Genomic DNA, 24,592 nt, shown 5'->3' on the forward strand with positions numbered 1-24,592 from the left:
GCTCTACAAAAACCCTTCCAAAGCCCCCCCCCCCCCCCCGAAGCCTCTCTTCCAGAGCTTCATATATAGCTCCACCACCACCGCGCTCAGCTTCCCCCCGCTCCGCTCCGCTCCGCTCCAATCCAAGCAAAGAGACAAAGGGGTCGTTCGTCTCTCCGCATCGTTCTCTCGAACTAGGCCGCCGGCGAATTCTTTCCACCCCCGAGAAAACGATCCGTCGGCATGGCGGCGCCCAAGTCCCGGAAGGCCCCGTCGCGAGACGGCCCGAGGCTGTCGAAGGACTCCAAGAGACCGTTCAAAGCCAAGAAGAAGTCCGGCGAGGCGACCGGGCGAAAGCCCGCCGCCTTGCAGCTCGAGGACGACGTGCCCGATTTTCCCAGAGGTTAGAGGGCTCCGGCTTTCCCTTTTTGTGTCTGTGGAGGTTTCTCATTCGTCGGAGAGGACAAGGAAGAGTAACGCGAGTCGTCTCGAACTGCTTCTTTTTTCTTTTCTTGAACTGTCGCGGTACGGTCGGCGCATTTGTGATGGGAGCTTGGTGTGGATTGTCGTGGGTAATCTAGTTCTAGGCCTATTGTCGGAAGATGGGTTATCTTCTAATGTGTTGAGGTTTAGGTACATTTGTAAGTTGTAACTATCTGATGTCCCAAGAGAGGAACTTTGGCTGTCAATTTTTTCTCTTCGAAGCTGTCTGATTGGACTTCTCCGCATTTCTGTTGATAAAACAAAATCAAGAAGAAAACTTTCGGTGCATTTTGATGGCTAGTATCTACCCTGATCCAAATCATCCAGTTCCTATGCCTCTGAGTCATTTCATCACTTATCAGCCTTTAACAGTTTGTTCACCGTCTTCATAATTTATTTTTGGCTGGATCCTATTTGATTGAAATAAATGGCAACAGTAGCGTTGGATAACTGCTCAAGGTTCTTTTAAATGTTGTTTGATTTGTGTCTTCAGGTGGAGGAAGTTTTCTCAGTCGAAAAGAACGTGAGGAAATTCATGCGGAAGTCGATGCACAGTTTGAGACTGAGGACAGGGAGTCAAAGAAAAAGAAAACGAAAAGGATGCAGAAGAGGGGGCCTACTTCAGAAGATGATCTGGGTTCACTTTTTGGGGATGGAATGACTGGGAAATTACCTAGATTTGCAAACAGAATCACTTTGAAGGTACTTGTCTCTGTTCTCTTGTTGTCCGTGTAGTAGTAGTTAGTAAGATATATATGATGCTCTTTAGTTTGATCAAAAACCCAAATACACATTACGTTTCTTCACAGAGAAATTCCTCAATTAAGAATTGTCATGGCTCTGGAAATAACTTTTGCACTATTAGTGGGCAAGACTGTGAGAGCTATTACCATGTCAAGCTTCTTGTGACGTACACATTTATATTTCGATAAGCCATTGGCTTAATGTGGCCTTTTTTCCCTGACTCCCTTTCTTCAGCCGCTCCACCACCCAAATGCAATTCCACAACAGTGGGCTGCATCTTAGTCATCAATCCTTGCATGAATTTCATCAAGGCTATATTGACTAGTTTAGGTTTAGTTTCATGGTATCCAAATTATTCTTTCCCTCCCTATTGTTTATTGTACACTTTCCTTCCATGCTCCTCGGCCAATTTTGGTGGACAGTTTTCATGTAATATTTGTTCATCCAGAATATTTCTCCCGGTATGAAGCTTTGGGGAGTCATCAGTGAAGTCAATGAGAAAGATCTTGTTGTTAGTCTTCCTGGGGGATTACGTGGTCTAGTTCGGGCATCAGATGCAATCGATCCTGTTTTAGATGGTGAAACTGAGGTAATTGTTGCGTGTTGTTGACTTTTATGCATTTCCTCAATTGCCATGGCCGTGGTTTTTGTTATTTTAATAATTTTGTGCACCCCTGATACTTCACCTTGTCTTTTCCTTTTCTCCTGTAGGAAAGTGAAAATAATTTACTGTCGAGCATGTTCAGTATAGGGCATCTTGTATCTTGTGTAGTAATGCAAGTCGATGATGATAAAAAAGAGAAAGCAAAACGAAAGATCTGGCTCTCGTTGCGTCTCTCTTTGGTGCAAAAGGGATTTACACTAGAAGCCATTCAAGAAGGGATGGTAAGCTTTCTGAAATTTCTTAAAAGACAGGTGAAAGGAGTTGATTTTGAATATTCGTCAATGGACCATCTTAATCTGAACCATGAACAAAATAAAAGTACTGGACTGGCATTTTTTTTTACTTACTTGGACATTCTTCTCGAGTGCAAATATGTCAGCATGCATGCCCTCAAACTTCAGGCGAATAAATGGGAGCAATATATCTTAGCATGCAATATGTGAGTCATCATAGTTTAATTGTTTTATGTTAAAACATTCCCAGCTTGGATGGATTATTCAGCTATACACTGGGAAAAAATGTAAGCTCATTCTTTGTGGTTTACAATCTCATGCTTGGTTTTTTTAATCATTTTTTATTACTTGCCCAGCAATCATAGTTCAGTATTGGGCTGACTCATACGCATACAATAATTGTTTTATCTCTCTCTCTCTCTCTCTCTCTCTCTCTCTCTATACACACACACTATATTTTTTTTAGCGATTAGCGATATGTAAAGAGTGCATTAGGCTTTGCTGTTCAAATCGGTATTGCGTGTGTTGGACTTATATTTTGATTGTAAACTTGTTAAAATGGAATCAATACTTTGTCATACAGAGGATGACTCGGAAATAAATGTATATGCAGAGGATGAGTCAGAAACAAATGTATACTATTGCTGCAAGCTTGTTATCATGAATTTTTTGCCATTCATGTGGCATACTCAAGGCATCATATACTATTGTTGCAATGGTGATTTTTTTTATGGATACCTTTACTCTCTTTTTTTAACTAGCATATTGATGTTCAATTAGGAAAGTATTTGAAGAGTCTGTCCGGCATATGTCAATATAAAATTATGGAGATTGTTGTTTTATGTCTGTAATACCATTAGAATTGCGTGGCTTTCTCTTTGACCCTTTTGACAGACGAATAAATAATTGGTCCAAATTGCATGATCATTAAAGTAAAATAATGCTATTTGTATGATATTGGCAATCATAATGCGGTTATTTGGCTCAATTTTGTTATCGCTAGGGATAGCAAGTGTCATTTTTTGAGGCAGCCATGCTTATCTCTGGGTGGTGGTTTTCTTCATAGACCGGCTGGCTCTTCCCAGATTAACTATCGATCAGAATTGTATGCTGGAACTAATGTCCCTGGTTGATATTATAGGTCCTCTCAGCATACATTAGAAGTATTGAAGATCATGGTTACATTCTCCACTATGGCTTGCCTTCTTTTACAGGATTTTTGCCAAAAGCCAGCGAAGATGGTATTGCCTCTAAAACTTTTGTTTTTGTTTGTTGTTCTATCTTGTTCATGTAAGCTTCTTTGCTTTTACAGTTTTCGTTGGATACTATGAAGTAGGTACTATTATTGAAGTATCTGATAATTACAAGGCAGTCTGATTTTCACTTTAAACGCATCTTCATTGCACAAACATTTCTAGGAGCAGAATTGACGAAAGTTTGCATTATCTGACATGATTTAATAGCAGCAAGAACTTGACACATTGCATATGACAGGAAGTGAATCTTCCTGACCTATGTTTGAAACAATCCTTCTTTAGAGTTTGCAGTGGTTTGGCAATCTCACAGAGATTGAAATGAATTAAATGAAAGGGGAATATTGGCTCGAGTAGCCACTTGCAGAAGAAAACTTTAAGGCAACCCCTCGCCATCAGTTAGTGAAACTTTTGAGGACATTCAGAATACCACAAATTGGATAGCATTCTGGTTTAACTGAAAATAGTAAATAGTTAATTTATCAGGGCTAGGAATGATGTCTATGTCACAAGCTTTAAAAGTATCAAGCACCTCTACCACTTTAGAAGTCCTCATTCTCTATTTCAAGCGTTTTAGCTGCATTAATGTTACTTATGTAGGCTGGTCAACTGTGGCTATAATGTCACTTGCGTTGACTTATAGCATTTGACATTCATAATGATTTAGTTTGAAGTGTATATATTACCTATGTAACTCACCTGTGGTGGGCATCATTTCAAGATTCTTTCAGATAACATATTTCCTCTTTTCCTTTGGCAGAGGTATATATCTGTAGAAGTTTGAAAAATGACATAGTTAGACGAATTGTTTCTCACAAAAGTTTGTCATCTTATTATATATATCTAGCATAGTTATCAACGCTACCCTCTTTGTAAGCCGGGTTTTATATGTAGAAGACAAGATTAAATAGACAACTCCAGACAGAAATTTATAACAGAATTAATTAGACAGAACAACAGGAAGAGGGAAGTTAAGATTTGAATGTGTAACAGTACTCTGATACCAAATTCTGCAAACCCCTTTTTTCCCAATAAATTAAACTGTTGTATTTCTAGCTTGCTTCAGTGAAGTGCGCTTCTTTGCTTTGGTTGATGTAATGGAGATTTTGGCTACAGTATTTCTTCCTTTGGGTTTTTAGGGCTCGTGTATATATGTATTATAGTTCTTTTTGCATCAATTGTTGCTTCAGTAATGTCTCCCATATGTGATTCTCATGTGGCTTTGATGTATCTTCTTTCATTTTTCACAGAGAATAAGGGTTCTGAATTAAAAGTTGGGAAACTTTTGCAAGGAGTAGTCAAAAGCATTGATAAAGCTCGAAAAGTTGTTTATTTGAACCCTGACCTGGATATGGTGTCAAAATTTGTGGTAGCTATTTCTTCATCATTCATTCCAAACGAGTTGTCAACCTATCTTTCATTCGAAGGTGATTTGCTTTTGCCCGTATTTCATATTGGTATTTACACAGACAAAGGACGTGAAGGGCATCTCAATTGATCTTCTCGTTCCTGGTATGATGGTTAATGCTCGTGTACAATCAACCATTGAGAATGGAATCATGCTATCATTCCTCACATACTTCACTGGAACTGTGAGTTTTATGGTCATTGGTTCTCTTATTGTCGAGCACTTAAATTATTTTTGACTAAATGAGCAGGGTTTGGTATTTTATGAGGGTAGTGAGTGCTTCTTGTCTGGTTACGTGTCATTTTATTAATTTACAGGTTGATATGTTTCACTTAGAGAACGCTTTACCTACAAAAAGTTGGATGGACAGTTGCACTAAAAATAAGAAGGTTTGGTCACTCCTCTTTATTTTCACTCTTGTTGTGTAATTATGTCTAAGCTCGTGACTGTTCCTTTTTTTGTTCACTCTTGATTGTTGCCTTTTGACAAAACTTTTAACAACCGTTATATGAGGACATAATCTTAATGTTGCTGATCATGTCATATTTTCTGCTGAGTGCATGTCTACTTATGCTCTCCCTAGCACATCAGAACTTCCTAATATGCCGGTAGCTTTGTTTTTGCGAGCTTCATTTGGACGGGAATATTGCTTTGATTCTCAACCTCTTACTTGGACATTGGGTTACATTGGGGGGTTTTCCAATTGTTTGATATTTCTGGTGTGGAAAGATTGTCAACGATACTTTTAGTTTCTTGTGAGGAGTATATATTCTTAAAGATCAATAACTATTTGCACTGATATAATTACTGTACTTGTAGAAAGAACAAATAATTGACCAAGACATCATTAGCTACTCTTTAGATGTTCATCTGCATAAGTAGTTTCAGATAAAGTGAAGACTATCCTGATAGACAAGGTTGGCTATGGAAGACTCTGATATCAGCCAAAGTATCATGGATTGACATTTAAGTATTGTAAGCTGACTGTATGAGACAATGACATTCTAAGTTTCCAATGCTGTAAGCTGACCGTGTGAGACAGCGAACTTGTTGACGGTTTTATTGCTGGAACTTGCATTTACATCCTCCTTCAGGCTTGGTGAGCATGCTGCCTATTTTGGCATGCTGGGTGCTTGGTTTCTCCTTCATAGCGCATTTATTGATATGACTGCTGGCATTGAAATTGGTGTCGCCAGGGTTGATGGGACTTTTGACATATGATTGCTTGCCAATGATGAGTTCCATGGTTTTATATTATTTGTACCACATAATGTGCTGGCTTTGGCTATATTAGTAGTTGCAATTTATGTCTACGAAGTTCTTTATCCTCGAAACTTGTTGAGATCTGATCAATGACCTGTTTGGCCCATTATATTTTCAGCATGTTAACACGTTGTAAGAACAATGGGATCTGGTCCTATCATCTTTCTTTGTTACTAATTTGGGCTGTTACCTTGCTGTATCAGGTTATTGCTCGGATTTTATTTGTCGATCCTTTTAGTAGAGCGATCGGTTTGACTATGAATCCGTATCTTATTCAAAATAAGGCTCCTCCTTTGGTAAGCTTGCACACATTATTCTCCTTTAGCCTGAGGAATGTCAGTGTCCATATGTTGTTTATGTTCTGAGTGATTGTGACTATTGATCTGGCAATTAATTAGGAATCCTGTTACTTGGTTTCTGAAAGAGGGATGTGAATTTTACTTAATGCATTAATATAAGACAATTTCTTCCAAGCTTGGTGGAGTGCAAGTAGGTAACTTCTTTGGAACTAGCATTTCTGCCCAATCCAGTTTAGGCTATCGACATAAACTTATGCTATGCTTTTGCCCTTAAAAGAGATAACAGAAACAGTAGATGCTCTCTTTGCTTCCAAATTTGTCCATTTTGCTGTATTAGGATACCGTGGAAGTTTGGCTGGCACTGTTGAACTGCTCTACTTCTGTAAAAGAATAATTGCAATAAAATTTCTGTCTTGCTCTTTCATCGACCATAATTGCGTTAAAAATTAAGGTCAGTGTCGTTTTTGAACGACACCATCAAGTCAGCCTGTAAGGGTTTCAACAAGGATTTACATCAAGGTTTTGAGGTTGACCTTTTTCTTGCATGGAATCTCATGCATCCTTTTCTCCTCTTTTTTTTTTCAATGAATATGGAAATATCAACTCCATTGATATTTTCCTTGGTGCAACAGTAAGGTTATTCTGTTGTGACCTGGACGCCACAGGTTCAGGTCACGAGAACAGTCTCACTGTGATAGCAACGGTAGGTCTTGTGAACCCTCCCAGACCCCACACAATGGGAGCCTCATTCAACGGTGCCATTTTTTGTTGATCTTCGAGCTGATAGGGAATAAGAAGGAAGATCTTTGACCATGAGGCAACACGAGATATGAGTGTGGCCCCTGTTTCGATGAGGCTTTTATTGTCAACGAGTTTAAGATTTGTCCTTTACAAGTCTTTCCACTTTCACATGGGGCCTTTCAATCTTTTCTCTCTAATTTGGCCTTTTTAGTTATCTGAACTTTTTCTTTTTGACCTGTTCTTCTATAATCATGGTGTACTTGAACAATATTTTTAATAAAATCTCTTTATTTGTTAAATACAAAAAAGCATGTGTATAGGCATGCTTTTTAATTTACTACCTCTTTATTTCACTTTGGCAGCATGCTAGGGTAGGCGATATTTGTGAGAACGCAAAAATAGTCAGGGTAGACAGAGGGTTGGGCATTTTGCTTGAGATCCCTTCTACTCCTCAGTCTACTTCAGCATATGTTAATGTAAGTTCATTTTGAGGATTTTCTTTTTTTTTTCTTTATTAATTGCAGTTAATACTTCCACTTCAAACGTAGATGCTATCTTGCTCCCAATGGTTCCAGGTATCAGATATTGCTGAAGGGGAAGGTCATAAACTGGAAAAGAAGTTTAAGGAAGGAAGTTGTGTACGTGTTCGGATTTTTGGGATTAGGCATTTGGAAGGGCTAGCTGTTGGAGTTTTGAAGGTCAGTCCTTTGTAAAAGCTCATAAATTTAAGATGGCATGGCTACTTACACTGGAGGCTGATTGTCTCTGATATATGACTGTTAAACTAGCTGTTAACATGAAGGACATGCCATGGTATAAATGTCTGGATATTCATTGTTTGTGGGGACCGTTGCTACTACATGGTATATAATGCCCCTTTTTATGATTTCCAGTGTATATGGATCTCCTTTTGTTATTACCCTTTCTTCAGTACACAAGTTTTTAGTGGCTTCTTTCCATCATTTGTACTCAAATGGTGGTTTGCTCTCCCGTTCGCAGTCAATAAATGGTGTTTGTGACTCACTGTAGCATAGATATGTATATATGTATGTGTGTATTATGGACCAAGTAACACTGCAGCCTTTATAAAAGCTACTGGAGTATCACTTATACATGTCTATGTTATCTCATGTAAATTTTGAAATATTAAGAGGAAGTTCCTTTGGTTGGCCACATATTTTTTCCCTTTCATTTTTTTTGTTGAATTTGACAATAGGGAAGCTCTATTGTTTCAAGTGAAAGGCTCTCTTTGAGGTGCTAATGTTCTTCATGTTCTGCCAGCCATTGAGCTAAATATAGAAACTTTGACTATCTAAGGCAAGTTTTTGGGTCTTCTTGAATGCGCCTTATAGACTAGATTTCTCGTCTGAATATTTGCTTGGAAATAGTTCTTTTTAGTGCAAGTTAGCTATCCTGTAATAATCTTTTTAATAGTAATTTAATTCCGTTAGTGACATTTTGTTAATAACCCGTATATTGTGCCTCTAATTGATATCAAGCAGGCCACTGCATTTGAAGGATCAGTTTTTACCCACTCTGATGTCAAGCCTGGGATGGTGGTGAGAGCTAAGGTGTTAGTTGTTGATACCTTCGGTGCTATTGTTCAGTTTTCCGGTGGCGTAAAGGCACTTTGTCCACTTCCGCATATGTCTGAGTTTGAAATTGCAAAACCTCGAAAAAAGTTTAAGGTAATTCCAGCAGCTAAGATCACTTGCCACATGGTTCCCTTGATCTCTTCTAAAATTTGAGGATGTGCACTTCTTTCCTTCATTTCTCTCCAGGTTGGAGCTGAGCTGGTGTTTCGTGTGCTTGGTTGCAAATCTAAGAGAATAACTGTCACCCACAAGAAGACACTTGTATGCTCCCTTTCTTTCCTTATCCTGCTTCAATTTGGTTTTGCTTGCTAGGGTAAAGTCTTTGCAACTTTAGTTTGTGTGTGGTTCAGCTCATTAAGTGTTGAAAAGAGTACCTTTTGTCTTTCCCACCGAAAACAAATTTTTTTCCAAATTATTTATTAATTAATCCTGCATGACCCCAATGACATTAAATGCCTATATTTACTTAATGTATTTCTTTGGTACGTAAAGAGAAGTTTGCTAAGGGCACCAAGACTGTGCAGCCCAAGGAGCTCAAAGCCAAAAAAAAAAAGAAAAAGAAAAGAGCTCATTTTCAAGACAAAGAATCTATAATCAATCAAACATTAAATTAAGGAGTAAATCCAACTGTAAAAATAGGATAGAATTTTGGAACATTTGGCAAGTGCTTAGACAGAAGAATCTTCCTCTTCAGAAAATCTCTCATTTTGTTCCCTCGAACCAACCAAAAATAGCTTAATAGACCCAGCTATGCATGAGATTTCGCACAAAATTTGAAACCCTTGAAAAGGTTGGATATTTTTCTGTCATTGGCCGGAAAAGTTGAAAACCCTTGAAAAAGTTACATATTTTTCTTGTCTTTCGGATGGAAAAATCAGTAAATGACGCTCAGAATGCCTAAAAAATGCAAGATATTGGATAAAAGATACTCTGACAGAAGCATCTTAGTGGAAGGTCTAAAATCCAAGACTGAATTGTAACCATCACTTTTATTCCATTAAGAAAATCGCGTACTATGTACACTCTCGAAGTTCTTTCTCCAGAATATTTAGATTTACGTAAGCAAAGCTTGAGAACAAAAGAAACTTTCCACTTGTGCGCTGATTTGGATCTGCATGGAAGACTAGCTTTTTCCTTTTCCCAAATGTTACTTTTCCATGTGATGTTTGCAGCATCTGATCTGTCTAAAAATTAAGTTCTGGCAATTCTATAGTCAAAATCTTAGTCTTGCTGCTGAAAATGATTGTCGATTTTTTGGCAGGTGAAATCAAAACTTGCAATTATTAGCTCATATTCAGATGCTGCAGATGGACTTATAACCCATGGGTGGATAACCAAAATTGAAAAGCATGGATGCTTTGTCCGGTTCTACAATGGCGTCCAGGGATTTGCTTCTAGGTAGTTTTAGATTGTTAAGGATATTCTAGAGCCTTGTAGATTGTTATGTTGATTCTATCATCTTACTCTTCTTTCCTTAGCATTTGCTGTGGTCTTGTTTGCATGTTCCAAGTGGGTTCTCTTCTTCATACTGAATTTTTAATTAGTTGTTTGGCGAAACCATACAAGCATAACTTACAGTAGTGGTCCTCTAGAGTGTCCACCACTTGAACCTTCGGAAATTCAAATTGTTTCATTCATATTACTTTTGTTGTTTATGAAAGTTACTTACTCACTGTTCCACCAATTGTACTTGAGAAAAGATAATGTAGTGCCTAATACGATTAGAGTGTATATCTTGTTCAAGGTAGGTCGTCCAGACTGTCTCTGGACAATGGAGTGATATAACTGTCAGCAGTAGTTATATTCAATTTGAGGAATGAAACAAACTGGTTTGGGTAGTAGACATGAAATTACCACAATCTTGGATGGCCATTTATACCCATTGCGAAATAGAACTGTATGATCTTAGTACAGGCATTTTCAATGTAAAACTTTATAATACTGTTTCATTAAGAATAGTACCTGTAATGCAAATACTGATACCAGCTATATAGGTAGCAAAGGTTATCATACTTCAAGTTTGTAAAGTGTAGTGTGATTTCAATTTGCATGGACATTTGTTGTATTACTTTTTTATGACAAAAAGTAGTTATAATATAGAAAAAAAATACACTACCTATACAGAAGCCATTTAACTTCATCTGGACACTGATATAAAGCGCTAACGGCTAGGCTTATCTAATATAATATTGTGTGATCGAGTTTGTCAAAATATAGATTGTGTCATTTAACCAGACTATAGGAATTTAATGTGCTGCTTTAGCAAAATAATATTAAGTGTGGTGAAATGAGGACTATCTTGATTTGAGGTGAATTCAGTAATAATTTTTTTTAATTGCAGATAAAAATTTAAGTAAAAAATTTGAGGATGTCTTTATTCAATAATTATACTAGACCAATGTATAAATGCATTTGTGGTGGGTTCATTATTGTTCCACATTCAAGTTTGATAAGAACATGTTTTATTTGGATAAGTATCTCAGTGGTGGGATAACTCCATGTAGTCAGTGGTTTATATCTAATTAGGCTTATAATAATGTCATTTGATGATGTTCATGAGGACTTCATTTTACTTAAAATTGAGTGAATGTCCGTGTCTTTTCCATTTGGAAGCGAATGTGTATTCGGAATATGATCATATTAGAGGACAAGCTGAACAAGGTTGAATGGAATATTTTTTGGTGGAGGGGCAGGTTCATGTGCCCTTATACTGTCATGTCAAACCCCTTGCATACGTTGCTAGCTGTTATTGTTTGATAATTGTCAAAGTCTCACATTTGATTTTTCTCCTCCCAAACCAGACATGAACTTGGGCTAGAACCTGGATCTGATCCAAGTTCAATGTATCATGTCGGACAAGTTGTCAAGTGTAGAGTAACTGGTTCTGTTCCTGCGGCACGAAGGATCAATCTAAGTTTTCTGATGAAGCCTGCGAGGTTAGTCTCACCTGATGTTTCTTTTTTCTTCGCAATGCTCATGCAAACAAACCAAGTTGCACAAGTATCATGCATTTGATGGGCATGTGCACCAAGAGAGAGAGAGAGAGAGGGAGAGGAGGGGGGGGGGCACCTCATTCAAGCACACACTCATATCAGCAAAGCTCCTTGCACTGCTCATTTATTCTGCCATTTTGATGAATTCTACCATTTGATTTAACTCTGGAGTGTGAGAGGGAGGGAAGGAGGGGTTTCATTCTTGCATACACTCATACTGGCAAAGCTCCTTGCATTGCTCATTCTGGAGGGAGGGAGGGAGGGAGGGGTTTCATTCATGCATACAATCATACCGGCAAAGCTCCTTGCACTGCTCATGAATTCTACCATTTGATTTAACTCTGGAGTGTGACAATATCCAGTCTAACTCCCAGGCAGGATTTCTGATGGAAAGGGTGGGAGGGGTTTCATTCATGCATACACTCATACCGGCAATGCTCCTCTGCTCATGAATTCTTCCATTTTGATGAATTCCACCATATGATTTAACTCTGGAGTGTGAGAGAGAGGGAGGAAGGGGTTTCATTCAAGCATATGCTCATACTGGCAAACCTCCTTGCACTGCTCATGAATTCTACCATTTGATGAATTCTACAATTTAATAACTCTGGAGTGTGACGATATCCAGTCTAACTTCCAAGCAGGATTTCTGAAGGTGACATGGTCAAGTTGGGTAGCCTTGTTACGGGAGTGGTTGAGGCAGTAAGTCCTCGTGGGGTTGTTATATATGTTAAGGCAAAAAGTTTCTTCAAGGGTACAATTCCTACTGAGCATTTGGCGGATCACCATGGTACTTTGTTAGTTTCTATCTCATTCATACATGCATTACCATAATAAGATCCTTTTATTCTGTTGCTTATCTTATGCAGTCACCTTGCAGAGCATGCTATGTTGATGAAATCAGTGTTGAAGCCTGGATATGAGTTTCAGCAGCTCCTCGTTCTAGGTATTGCTACCACTCCCCCACCCTCCACTAGATACATAGGACATATGCTTGTTAAGGCTAGCAGCTATGTGATCCAACAGGAAAAGTAAAAACTAATAATGAATTCTGGAATTGGAATAGTAAAAGAAATGAATAAACAAAACCCATTGTAATTAGGTTTGACAGAGAGAGAGATAGAGAGAGAGAGATCAAAAATGACCTTGGAGGTCACCTCAGAGTGCCAACCATCATAACGCAACCACCATGGCAGTGGTACAGCCATGGGTATGGTCACCTTTCGCAGGGACAACTGCCGATCTCCTTCCCCCTTCGCTCTCTTCAATGCTCAGGATTATTATATAAAAATTGGTTTTCAATCCTGGATAGGAGAAATCCTGTGTGCGTTCATCTCACCCCTTGGTGGTTTTATTTTATCTTGGCTCTTTTATATCCACGTATGTAGCATCCTGAGTGATCACCAAAAGCTGGATAGGATAGGCTCTATTTTTAGGCTGTTGAAATAGCCTAATTGTTTCTCGGAAGACCACATTATTTTATTAGTTTTTATATTTTTGTTGTAGACTTTGCATTTATCTTGCAAAATTTTCCAGGCTGATACCTGCCGCATGACTGAAATAAAAACCATTGTAAAAAATAGCTCCATCTCTTTGTCATCATTCACTTCCATATGCTGTTCCTCATTCTAATTAATCTCACTTCTTTTAGTTGAACATGTTTTCTCTCCAACATCATTCTTTAACTTTTTGCACGAATGGTCTCTTGGTATTAAACTTCTTCCATTGTAGACATTGAAGGAAACACTTTATTACTTTCTGCCAAGAGTTCCCTCATTAACGCAGCTGTGGATCTTCCTTCTGATCTGCATCAAGTACATCCAAATTCGATTGTCCATGTGAGTTGTGATTTCTAAGATTAGCTGTGTAGCTTTTAATTTTCAAATATCGCTGTTAAAGATTGATAGACTTATCATGTAATCCCAGGGATACGTCTGCAATATAATTGAGACGGGTTGCTTTGTTCGTTTCCTTGGCCATTTGACTGGTTTCTCTCCAAGGAAAAAGGTGAACACATCATATTAGTCATCTGATTTCAGTGTTTCTTTAGTCTTATCCTGTAATTACAGCCCAAGCAATTTGATTCTCTCTTTTTCCTTGAAAGGCGATGGATGTGCAGAGAGCAACTCCTTTGGAAGCCTTTTTCGTCGGGCAGTCTGTTCGGAGTAACATACTTGATGTTGGTGAAACCTTTGACAGTCGATTGTGATTCACCCTTTTTTAATAGCTGATTGCTCATTTTTCGTTTTCAATTTTCTTCTTCTCCAGGTTGACAATGAAACAGGTAGAATAACACTTTCGTTGAAGCAATCATGTTGCTCTTCGACTGATGCATCCTTGATTCAAGAATACTACTTCTCAGAGGATAAGGTAGACAAAGGAGCACTTTAACCTGTTTTTGGATACTTTGTAGTGTCTTCATTTTGGTTTTCACTTGTCTCAGTTGGCCCTTGATCAATATGCTGGAAATGAACATTTCCACTATAATTTATATGCAGTCCTGTTCTCTTTACTTGTGTATTGGGACAATCTTTAAATTGCATGGTATTATTTAGTAGAAAATTTCCTCATAAATTTTCACTCCACTATTTTGACTCTTCTATAGAGTTCATATACCTGCATCAATGGGTTGTGACATGGATATGGGCATGAATGTGGTTATGCTCCTCAACATTGGATATTTGATGTCCATGCTTTATTGCAAAACTTTTCTTTATTAAGCTATCCTTCTGTGAAGACAAATAGTTAAAAGAATTAAAGTAGAGATTACTAAAAATATAACCGAAAAGAAAACCAGCCGAAAAAGAATGGTTGAATGTACTAGAAAATTGTATAAATCTTGAGGGTGAACTGTTTTTTGTTCTTTTCTTGAATTTCCAGATATCGGCATTCAATTTTTGGTTCTTTTATATGCCAAGCTCACATATGACGTGGATAAGTAGGCTGTCAAGCTTAGTATGCTTCCTGCTTTTGGTGGAATATGAAAATATAAACCTCATGACTAATGCCAGACCACCATCCCTGCATATCAAAGGAAGAGGACAAGAACTATTTGTGTTTTCACTGCATATTTATGACTGCAATTTGATCTTTTTCTTTCTTGGGAGCCATGTAGGATTCTTTCTTGGGTTTCGCTAGGTGCAGTAATTGTTTCACTGGTTGGCTTTTGTAAACACACAGAATGACAATGGAAATTTTTTCTAAAATGATAGGGTTTCAGCATAGGCAGAAAGCTTTATATGTAGCAATATTATATGTGTATAATAGTTAGTGATAGTTGCCTGGTTGTTAAACCAGTTGGCTGTCATGTGGCCATCTGATCAGTACTTTCAGCACTTTGGTTGAACGTTTGTAGGTCTCTGCCGGACTTCAATTTATGTTGTCTAATTATATTAATTTTGGTTGTCTCATTTTTTTCTCTGTTGGACTACAATTTGTGGTTGTAAACCAGTTGGCTGGGTGATTGTTTAGTATTGCTTCCCAACTGCTCTCCCAACCAATATGGGGATTGGGGGCTTACATGTCGTCTTCTCGATTGTGAACTATGTGTCTTTGCGTTTTATCTTCCGGACGCAAATCTAAGCAGCTTGAATCGCCTTCATCAACATTCTCAGATATTTTGTTACATGAAGGTTCCTTTCCTCTTGGAAAAATTGGCTTAGCTATCTTAGTCAAGTTAACATTGCTCTAGCTGGAATTCATATAAAAGGGAACTCTGGTCACCAGATGCTTCAATACATATTTTATGCTTGTGGGTACTTGGTTGTAAATTGTTTGATGTTCTGCACTACGTTTTCTGTTTGGAAGTTGTCCTTTTCATTTGTCTACAATTCTTCTTTTTGTTTTAGATTGCTAAGCTCCAATCTCCAACCTTAAGTGGAACTGAGATAAAATGGTTCGAAAGATTCAAAATTGGCAGTATTGTTGAGGGAAAAATCCAGGAGAAAAAGGATTATGGAGTGGTCGTCAGTTTTGACGACTGTGCTGATGTACTTGGTTTTATTACTCACTATCAATGTAAGTTCTTTTATGTATGTTTAGTTAGTGACAATTTTATACCTTTCAACTGTTGACTCCAAAAGACAATTGAAACTTGTGCAGTAGGAGGAAGTTGTGTGGAAGTAGGATCTGTTGTTGAAGCTGCAGTTCTCGATGTTGCCAAAGTGGGTCAGCTTGTGGATTTGTCTCTAAAGCAAGTGTTCGTTAACAAGGTCAACAATGAAAGTTCTAATAGCCATTCTGAAAAGAAGGTTAAGTTACTTCCATCTCTTTATATCCCCTCAGTTTGTCTTGATAAACATTTACAAATTGTTTCTGCTTTATTTTTGTAAGAAACGTTGAACGTGAGTGAGTAACCATTAACCGTATCTTGCCTTTATCAAATGAAACCTGTTGTCCTTTATATACCTAACTTAATTCTTTTTTACTTCTCAGAAGCGTAAGAGAGAAGCGAAAAAAAATGCAGAGCTGAATCAGACTGTCACTGCAGTGGTAGAGATTGTGAAAGAAAATTATCTGGCAAGTGTTGGATGTTATGTTGACTTTATTCAGCAAGGAAAAGTTTTCATCACTATCCATGTTACTCCCGTGATTTTGGCTTCTCTTCATTTTTATGTACTTCATTCATTCATTGTTCTAAGGTTAGCATTTACCAAATAAACAGGTTCTTGCAATTCCTGAGTGTAACTATGCTGTGGGATATGCACTGATATACGATTATAACACGCAAAAGGCCCCTCAGAGACAATTTCTGAATGGAGAAAGGTGATATTTTCTTGATATTAGGTTATTTATTTTTTTCGTGTTGTTTTTTCTGGTTTAGTATTATTTCATTTTATAGGAGTGAGTTTTTCCCAGGCTTCTCAAACTGCAGTCTGCATCTATCTCTGATACCTTTGTCTGTTGTCCCCACCCAACACACCACCCCACCCCCCCCCAAACCGACCCTCTCTGTTCTCTCCGTTGGGCTGAGATGGTGCAGAAGATGTTTGTGTTTGAGCTATTTGTCTTGCTTCTGATGATCTTTAGATCGTCTGTGACACCTTTTTTGAAGTTCAAATTTTCAAATCAATTATATAGTTGTCTAGTTTTGATACTCATGAAGGATTGGTGGCATGTTGTTGTTACTTGTTTCGGTGTCTCTACCACTGTTGTGGCACTTCCTGCTTCTGACACGACTTTATGTTTGGCTTATTTGTCTAGATGCTGATAGTCTTTTAGATGATTTATTACTTTGTTTGGTTGTACTTCTTGATTTGATTTTATCTCGTCTGATTATAATATTGATGATGGAATCATGACATGACCTTGTTTTTACTCGTTTCAGTGTCACTGCCACTGTTGTGGCACTTGCTACTCCTGCTACCATGGGAAGGTTGCTCTTGCTTCTTAAATCTGTTGCTGATGTCAGTGCCACATCGAGTTTAAAGAAGGCTAAAAAAATGTCAAATTTCAATGTGGGATCTCTTGTACAAGCTGAGGTAGATGCTCATGAATGTTTGATGTTCTCTAATTTGATATTCTTGTATTTGTTATTGCATATTGTCACAAGGAGTTCATTGAAGTTCTTTTGCAATACACTACATGTAATCTTTCTATACTTGTTTATCATTTACCAGATTACTGGAATCAAGCCTCTTGAAATGCGACTAAAATTTGGGGTTCATCTGCATGGAAGAGTTCACATAACAGAGGTACTTTATCAGTATGTTATTATATTGTTTAGAGCGCATAATAATTGCTCTTCATACTTATACATTAAAAGCATGTGCATTTTGTGTGTTGTTTTCTTGGGCAGGTCAATAATGATAACTTTGTGGATGATCCATTCAAAAATTTCAAAGTTGGGCAAAAGCTAAGTGCGAGAATCATTGCAAAAGCTGACTCATCAAATAAGTGGACAAACAATCAGTGGGAGCTGTCTATAAAACCATCCTTGCTTAGTGGTAAGATTAAGCACATTTTGATGTTGCTATGTAAGTTTTGCCCTGTATTTAATTTGTTTTGAAAGTTATGCTGTGTCCAAAATTCTTCTAAACCGTGCATCTCTGAGCTTGACCTGACAATTTTGTCTTCTAACAAGCTCTTTCGTTTCTCATTTTCTTTTTATTGTGAAATGTGTCAGTCACCATGTAACATCAGCACTTTGTTTTGCCTGGCTATACATGTGCACATTTAAGTTGCTGTGTTGTTGGACAGCCCTTCTATTTGTTAAATTGCAACTGTGGCTCTATAATTTAAAGAATTATTATGGCAACCTATCCATAAAAGTAAAATAGATTAAATGTGCTGAGAATGCTTTAATTTCTCGAGACTCTAACCGATGATATAGTTCAATATCTTGTGCCACTATATTATTATACATGTGTTGTCAGCATTTCTAGTTTTTTTAGACTTACCTCAATCCCTTAAATAATGTATTTAATCATAAAGATAATTCATTTCCGCGATTTTAGTATAAAGGAACTCAGAGAATGTCATTCATATTTGTTTTTTTGATTTCTTATTTAGTACTCCAAGGGGGGTTTTAGAGTCAATTCAACGAAAAACATGACATGCATCATAGTAATTTCAGAGAATGTAAGGGATGTTGTGCTCAAGTAATTTATACAATACTTTATTTTGTGGAGGTTATTCCCTCTTTGCCGCAGTTTTTCTTGCTTTACTGTCTTAGTCCAGCATGAGCATTCGTATGGCGCTACCTCCATCACTCGGTACTCTGAAACTCAATGTGATCCAACTCTCTCCACTATTGGAATTTCAAATCCGCAATATAGATAAAAATTTTCTTCCGTCTAGTAATAGATTATCCTTGAAGGCGAACCTATGTGTAATGGTAAGGCTGCTCTATTGTAACCTGGAGGTCCCAAGTTCAAGTCGCAAAAACAGCTTTCTTTGCAAAAGAAGGGGTAAGGCTGCATAAACGTAACCCTCCTTTGAGCCCAAAAGTTGGGAGCTTGTGAGCAGGGTGCCCTTTTTAGTAATTTAGTATCACCTCTCTCTGATTTTTCTGTACTTATGATTTAAAGGTGCTTTTGACTTCTGGTACTAGCTTCTCAGTGCTAACTGTTTGTACAGATGCTCGTGTAATTGGGGAAGATTTTACCTCTGAGGATTTTAATTTCACTGCTGGACAACGTGTCTCTGGTTATTTATATAAGGTGGATAGTGAATGGGCCTGGATATCGATATCTCGTCATGTGAAGGCTCAGCTATTTGTTCTTGATAGTGCATGCGAAACAAGTGAACTTCAAAACTTCCAGAAGCGCTTTCATGTGGGAAAAGTTTTTTCCGGATATGTTTTAAGCACCAACAAGGAGAAAAAATTGTTGCGGTTGGTACCATGTCCTTTCTCAAATAGGAATAATCATCGTGAACAACAAAAGATTGATGATTCAAGTGAGCAAAAGCTAAAAGATGATGTTACAGCACATATGCATGAAGGGGACATCCTGGGTGGCAGAATTTCCAAAATTCTTCCTGGTGTAGGTGGATTGGTCGTCCAGCTTGGCCCTTCAGTTTATGGTCGGGTTCACTATACTGAAATAACAGACTCATGGGTGTCTGAACCATTATCTGGGCATCATGAAGGACAATTTGTGAAATGCAAGGTTATTGAAATCGCTCGCACAGCCCAGGGAAGTGTACATATTGATCTGTCTTTACGAGCATCACTGGATGGAATGGGTGTTCATAGTACTGAGGATCTCTCCGACAGGTAAACATGAGTTTATGTGAGTTTTATTGGGGAATACCTGATCTGTGTCCTTAAGTATATGTATTTGGTCTTGAGATTATGCTAGTATCTAAATTGTGACCAAATAAAATCATCAACGATATGCTAATAAATGTTATATCCCAAACTGTTATTTGCACTTGCCTTAACAATGGTCCGAGTTGTCATGGGATGAATATACATAAATTCCCCACTATCAAATGAGGACACACTGGTAGAATTTTGTACATATGGCAGAAAATTATCGGTGGATTAGTTGTCCCTGGGACCATTCATTTTTTTTTTTCAGTGTCAGGCTATTTCTTTGATGCATTACTTTAGAACGTATTTTGTTAACCTATACTCTTATCTTTTTTTTTTGGTCGGTATGCTCTTATCATTATGAACTATGAAGACCATCTGTTAGTGTTTGCATTGATTTGGAATCCTGTTATGGTAAATAAAGTTAAAAGCCATTCAGATAAGAAGATGATCTTGTCACAAATTAGTCCAGTTATTTTTGGCCAATCTGTTATTCATTCCACACATTGTCTCCTGTAACTGGGAATTGGTTCGAAATTTTTCTCTCCTAGAAAATGTGGACAGCTTATCAATCAGTTTTGACTTTATCTTAGAGCAGTTACAAAGTATCTTGATGAGGATTTGTTTGATGCCTGATATTTTGTACTTTGATGAGTAGTCATGTTTCTCCTTTTTCATGGTGTTTTAAGTTACTTATTGCATTCTTATATATTGATTATTGTATTCCTCATCCATCTGTCTAAAGAAGATGAAAATTGTTGCTTTTCGAAATTATTCCTAGGAATGGTAATTGCAAATGCATGGAAAAGATTGAGGAGCTATGTCCTAATATGGTTGTACAGGTAAGAGATGCAACAGCTGCAGTATTCTTCGTGAACGTTCCTTGATGCATTTTGTAATTTTTATTGGGTTTGATATGAGGTCATTTTATGTGGGTGGATGCTTGTCTGAGTGTCACTTTAGATGATTTTCCTTGCACTTCTGAATAGGTGCAAATCAGAGATTTCCAGTAAGCTCAGCATCTACATTTTTTGTGTGTAGTTATTGTAGTTGCGGAAATTCAAATGAAATTGTATTCAATCTCATGCTAAGTGTCGAAAATGCATTTATGGCTTCCTTTTATGGACATGTGCAATGACACGAGTGGAAAATAAAAACTCTACTTTAATGTCACCATTGGTCTGTAAAATCTTTTTATTCTTGATTTGAAATAATCTACATGTTATTGCCTATCAACAAACATGGGAAACAATGGGTCTACTCGATATGTTGTTCCAAACCATAGAATCACTTTGCTTATGCTTACGTTAAGGTGGCAATGTCTGGTTTATTTTTGTGTTTTCTTGACGGATTGTACTTATTTTTATGATATAACTTTCTCTTTTTCCTGGTTCACGCAGGGTTATGTCAAGAATATTACGCCTAAAGGATGTTTTGTTTTGCTTTCTCGGAAACTCGATGCAAAAATTCTTGTATCGAATTTGTCTGATGGGTATGTTGATAATCTGGAGAAAGAATTTCCTGTGGGAAAACTTGTCGAGGGCAGGTAACTTCCATAAGTTCTTTGTTCCTTTTAATTGAGAGTAAGAATTTTTATTAAGTGATGTTGGAAACATTTCGTGTACTAAGAAGATTTAGCACAGGGTGTTATCTGTGGAAACATTATCAAAGAGAGTTGAAGTTACTCTGAGAGCATCCAATGCAGCCAATGATGAAAAATCAAGAATTGACAGTTTGTCGAGCCTGCAGATTGGAAGTATTTTATCTGGGAGAATAAGGCGAGTGGAGTTATACGGTCTTTTCGTCACAATCGACCAAACCAACTTGGTAAGATCATTTAGCATGGACTAGTGAGATTTGATGTTCAGACTCCTTTTGTCATATATAAGGAACTTTGAGTAGGCACTTCCATGCTAATTATTTATAGCTGAATAGTAGAATGGAAGACACAAAAAGTGATCTTGAGAAATTTTGATGAAAAATCTTCTTTTCTATTGCCCATGTCACTATTTCATGGTAATGATTGTCTGATTGACAATTTCTCATTTCTTTCCTTTCACTGCTGATGAGTGCATCGACTTTTGTTTCTATTATTTCTTAACACCATTTTTAACATTAAGACTTGGTCATTTGCTTCCTGCATTACTGACTTATGACTGAACTCGAATTTAGGTTGGACTATGTCATATATCAGAGCTCTCAGATGATCCTGTTGACAATATTGAATCTAAATACAAAGCAGGGGATGAAGTTAGGGTGAAGATATTGAAGGTAACTTTCTTATTTTAAGATGTTGGAACAGCATGGAATTCTCTTTCTGTTCCTTTGATTACACATGCTACCTCTCTTAGTGTTCAGACCCATTTTGAGTGTAACTGTGTTCTATGATGGATATCCTTATCAGGTCGATGAGGAAAGACGCCGAATCTCTCTTGGGATGAAAAACTCATACTTCACAAGTGTCAATGGTATTCAAGTACCTTCAGACGAGGAATCTGATGAATTGATTAGAGAAAATGGATATGGAGATGAAACCAAGCTGATGTTGCCATCCAGCAGTTCTCATGGGATCCAGCATATGATCAGTGATAATGAAAGTGAAGAAGATGCTGCTCTTGCACAAGCAGAATCTAGAGCTTCGATTCCCCCACTTGAGGTCACTCTCGATGAAATTGAGCACCTAGATGAAGATAACATGATCATCCCGGAGGAAGGTCATGATGATGAAGTGAAAAACGTTGAGAAGAACAGGAGACGGACAAAGAAGAAAGAGAAGGAAGAGAGGTCATTCTGCTATTAAGTTGGTCCAACTTACTTTAGAACTTAACTGCCCATTCCCTCATTTTGCAGCTTTTGATTCCTTTATCGTCCTGTGCAGGGAGCAAGAGATCCGAGCTGCTGAGGAGAGACTTCTGGAGAAGGATATTCCTAGGACGGCTGAAGAATTTGAAAGGCTTGTTAGAAGCTCTCCTAATAGCAGTTTTGTTTGGATAAAATACATGGCCTTCATGCTCTCTTTAGCCGATATTGAGAAGGCTCGTTCCATTGCTGAAAGGTAATAGCTCAGTTAACCTAACCAATGTCTGTCTATCACCGAAGTGAAAGATAGCAAAAGATGGCAAAGGTGAAGTAATTTGTATGGTTCTCGGCCATGTGCCAGTTAAGTAGAAAGAATTGCCGTAGAAGATTTGATGTTGATAAAAATAAAGCTAAAAGAAGGTTTAGCATGGAAAGGTCATTGCAAAAGTTGACCTAAAGTTGATTTCATGTGTATCTGCCGGTCAACACCAGTAGCTTGTTTGCTTTCTTGCTTCTTATGTGAGTAACGCTAGGAAGAGCTGCCTTTTTTTGTTTGCTTTCTTTTGATTTATTCTTGTCCATGAATGAAGTTGCTATAACTTTGGTGTTCGAGTTATGGCATCAAATTATGCCATATGCTGAGTTACATCATTATGCATTGCCCGGTGGATATTGGAAACACAGACAGCCTCTTATCTCTACAAACCTGAACGCAGCATTCATTTTGTTCCCTCAACTTCTGTAATTCTTTGTTTTTCTCAAACTTTATGACTTCAACAAGTCCTGTGACAGTTCGCCCTTTTCTGAGGTCATGATGTTTTTTTTTGTATATTCATGTTTAATATTATAGTTGAAATGGAGTTAGGTAGCAAAAAATATCGTTTTAGCTCCCTTTCAAATTCATTGTATTGTTAACATCTATATCATCTTGTTTTTGTTTGAAGGGCGCTGCAAACAATTAATGTACGAGAAGAAAATGAGAAGCTTAATATCTGGGTTGCTTACTTTAATCTGGAAAACGAGTATGGAAATCCTCCCGAGGTGATTATTATCTTATGATTGTTTTATGTGCTATGAATCTTACTTATCATTGCTTTTGAAGTTACTGAAATGGTGTTTTCCTCAGGAGTCTGTTCTGAAAGTATTTCAAAGAGCTCTACAATACTGTGATCCTAAAAAGGTCCATCTAGCTCTTTTAGCGATGTATGAAAGGACGGAGCAAAATAAGTTGGTCGATGACCTCCTTCAGAAAATGGTTAAGAAGTTTAAGCATTCATGCAAGGTAAACTAAATGTATCATACAATTCATTGTCTTATCTTGTGGCTTTAAAACTTCTTGCTTCATATTTAACGGGATTGCAGGTATGGTTGAGGCGGGTGCAGTGGTTTTTGAAACAGCATAATGAAGGTGTTCAGCCTATTGTAAATCGCGCTCTATTAAGTCTTCCTCATCATAAACATATAAAGTTCATTTCACAAACTGCGATTTTGGAGTTTAAATGCGGAGTTCCCGATAGAGGTCGCTCTCTGTTTGAGGGAATACTGCGACAGTATCCAAAGAGGACTGATCTTTGGAGCATCTATCTTGACCAAGTGAGTCCCTTCGGCTTAGTAGTTCAAAAACCTGAAGTTTTTTCTAACCTACTTATGTTCCGAAATTTGCAGGAGATGAAACTAGGAGATACAGATGTCATTCGCGCACTCTTTGAGAGAGCAACTAGTCTAAGCCTTCCACTTAAAAAGATTAAGGTGGGTTTCAACTAAGTGGGTATCTTTTTCTTTTTTGGAGAAGCTTGACTTTCATTCTTTGACTAACGTGTAAATCTGCATGTTTCCCGCCTTGCAGTTCTTGTTCAAGAAATATCTTGCTTTTGAGAAAACCTTGGGTGATGAAGAACGAATCGAATATGTGAAGCGCAAGGCAATGGAATATGCTGAGAGTACACAGGAGTAAAACAAGTTTGTTTCTCACTGGCAGTGGTTTCTTGTGCAATATCTCGATAAACCGCCATCGAGATGCTTCAGCATGTGGTGCTTCAGCAATACTGCTGAAACATCGCTGTGGCAAAGAGACTGATTTTTCTTGTTTGACAACCCAAAAGATGAGTCGATCTATCACAAGGATGCCGCATCTTGTTTCTTGTTCACTTGTATCCGTAGCAGCTAATGTGCCTATAGGGTATAAACATTTCTCCATTTAACTCTTATTTCAGGGTTTAGTTTTTTAGTGTAGGAATTTTGGCAGCTTAAATCACCAGCGGATATTATTATGTACGAGTAACTGCACTTCTGGTCTTCCTAGGGAAGAAAAATCTTGGAGCAGAGTCATTTATTCTTCTATCTCTCGTATATAACAAGCTTCTTTGTGTTCTCTTTACGCTT

General features: G+C 37.7%; 1 protein-coding gene across 1 annotated transcript; it reads left to right on the forward strand.

The window, feature by feature from the left end:
• Window positions 1-31: 31 nt before the first annotated feature.
• Window positions 32-24,587, forward strand: LOC115671435 (rRNA biogenesis protein RRP5). Its single transcript, XM_030592999.2, has 40 exons — window positions 32-382; window positions 956-1,164; window positions 1,655-1,795; window positions 1,918-2,091; window positions 3,245-3,344; window positions 4,607-4,725; window positions 4,826-4,948; window positions 5,082-5,153; window positions 6,231-6,323; window positions 7,430-7,543; window positions 7,643-7,765; window positions 8,570-8,755; window positions 8,849-8,923; window positions 9,924-10,060; window positions 11,464-11,598; window positions 12,300-12,445; window positions 12,536-12,601; window positions 13,387-13,493; window positions 13,582-13,662; window positions 13,760-13,834; window positions 13,924-14,025; window positions 15,504-15,672; window positions 15,757-15,905; window positions 16,090-16,173; window positions 16,319-16,419; window positions 16,982-17,135; window positions 17,274-17,348; window positions 17,453-17,600; window positions 18,733-19,372; window positions 20,193-20,253; window positions 20,812-20,957; window positions 21,055-21,238; window positions 21,584-21,682; window positions 21,816-22,195; window positions 22,290-22,466; window positions 23,155-23,251; window positions 23,337-23,492; window positions 23,573-23,803; window positions 23,876-23,959; window positions 24,057-24,587. Exons 1-40 carry the CDS (start codon window positions 223-225, stop codon window positions 24,162-24,164), a joined length of 5,781 nt encoding a protein of 1,926 aa, XP_030448859.1. The 5' UTR covers window positions 32-222; the 3' UTR covers window positions 24,165-24,587.
• Window positions 24,588-24,592: the final 5 nt, after the last annotated feature.

The sequence above is a fragment of the Syzygium oleosum genome, unplaced genomic scaffold (genome assembly GCF_021117445.2).
Source record: "Syzygium oleosum isolate NSW1041296 unplaced genomic scaffold, Sole_v2.1 Sole_v2.25, whole genome shotgun sequence".
In the NCBI taxonomy this organism is placed as follows: domain Eukaryota; kingdom Viridiplantae; phylum Streptophyta; class Magnoliopsida; order Myrtales; family Myrtaceae; genus Syzygium; species Syzygium oleosum.

Bases quoted from the DNA above. Each gene is read 5' to 3' on its own strand.
- LOC115671435 (XM_030592999.2), top strand. From the start codon at position 223: ATGGCGGCGCCCAAGTCCCGGAAGGCCCCGTCGCGAGACGGCCCGAGG. The intron at 5,154-6,230 runs GTTTGGTCACTC...TTGCTGTATCAG, and splicing joins GTTGCACTAAAAATAAGAAG to GTTATTGCTCGGATTTTATT. The intron at 8,756-8,848 runs GTAATTCCAGCA...ATTTCTCTCCAG, and splicing joins AACCTCGAAAAAAGTTTAAG to GTTGGAGCTGAGCTGGTGTT.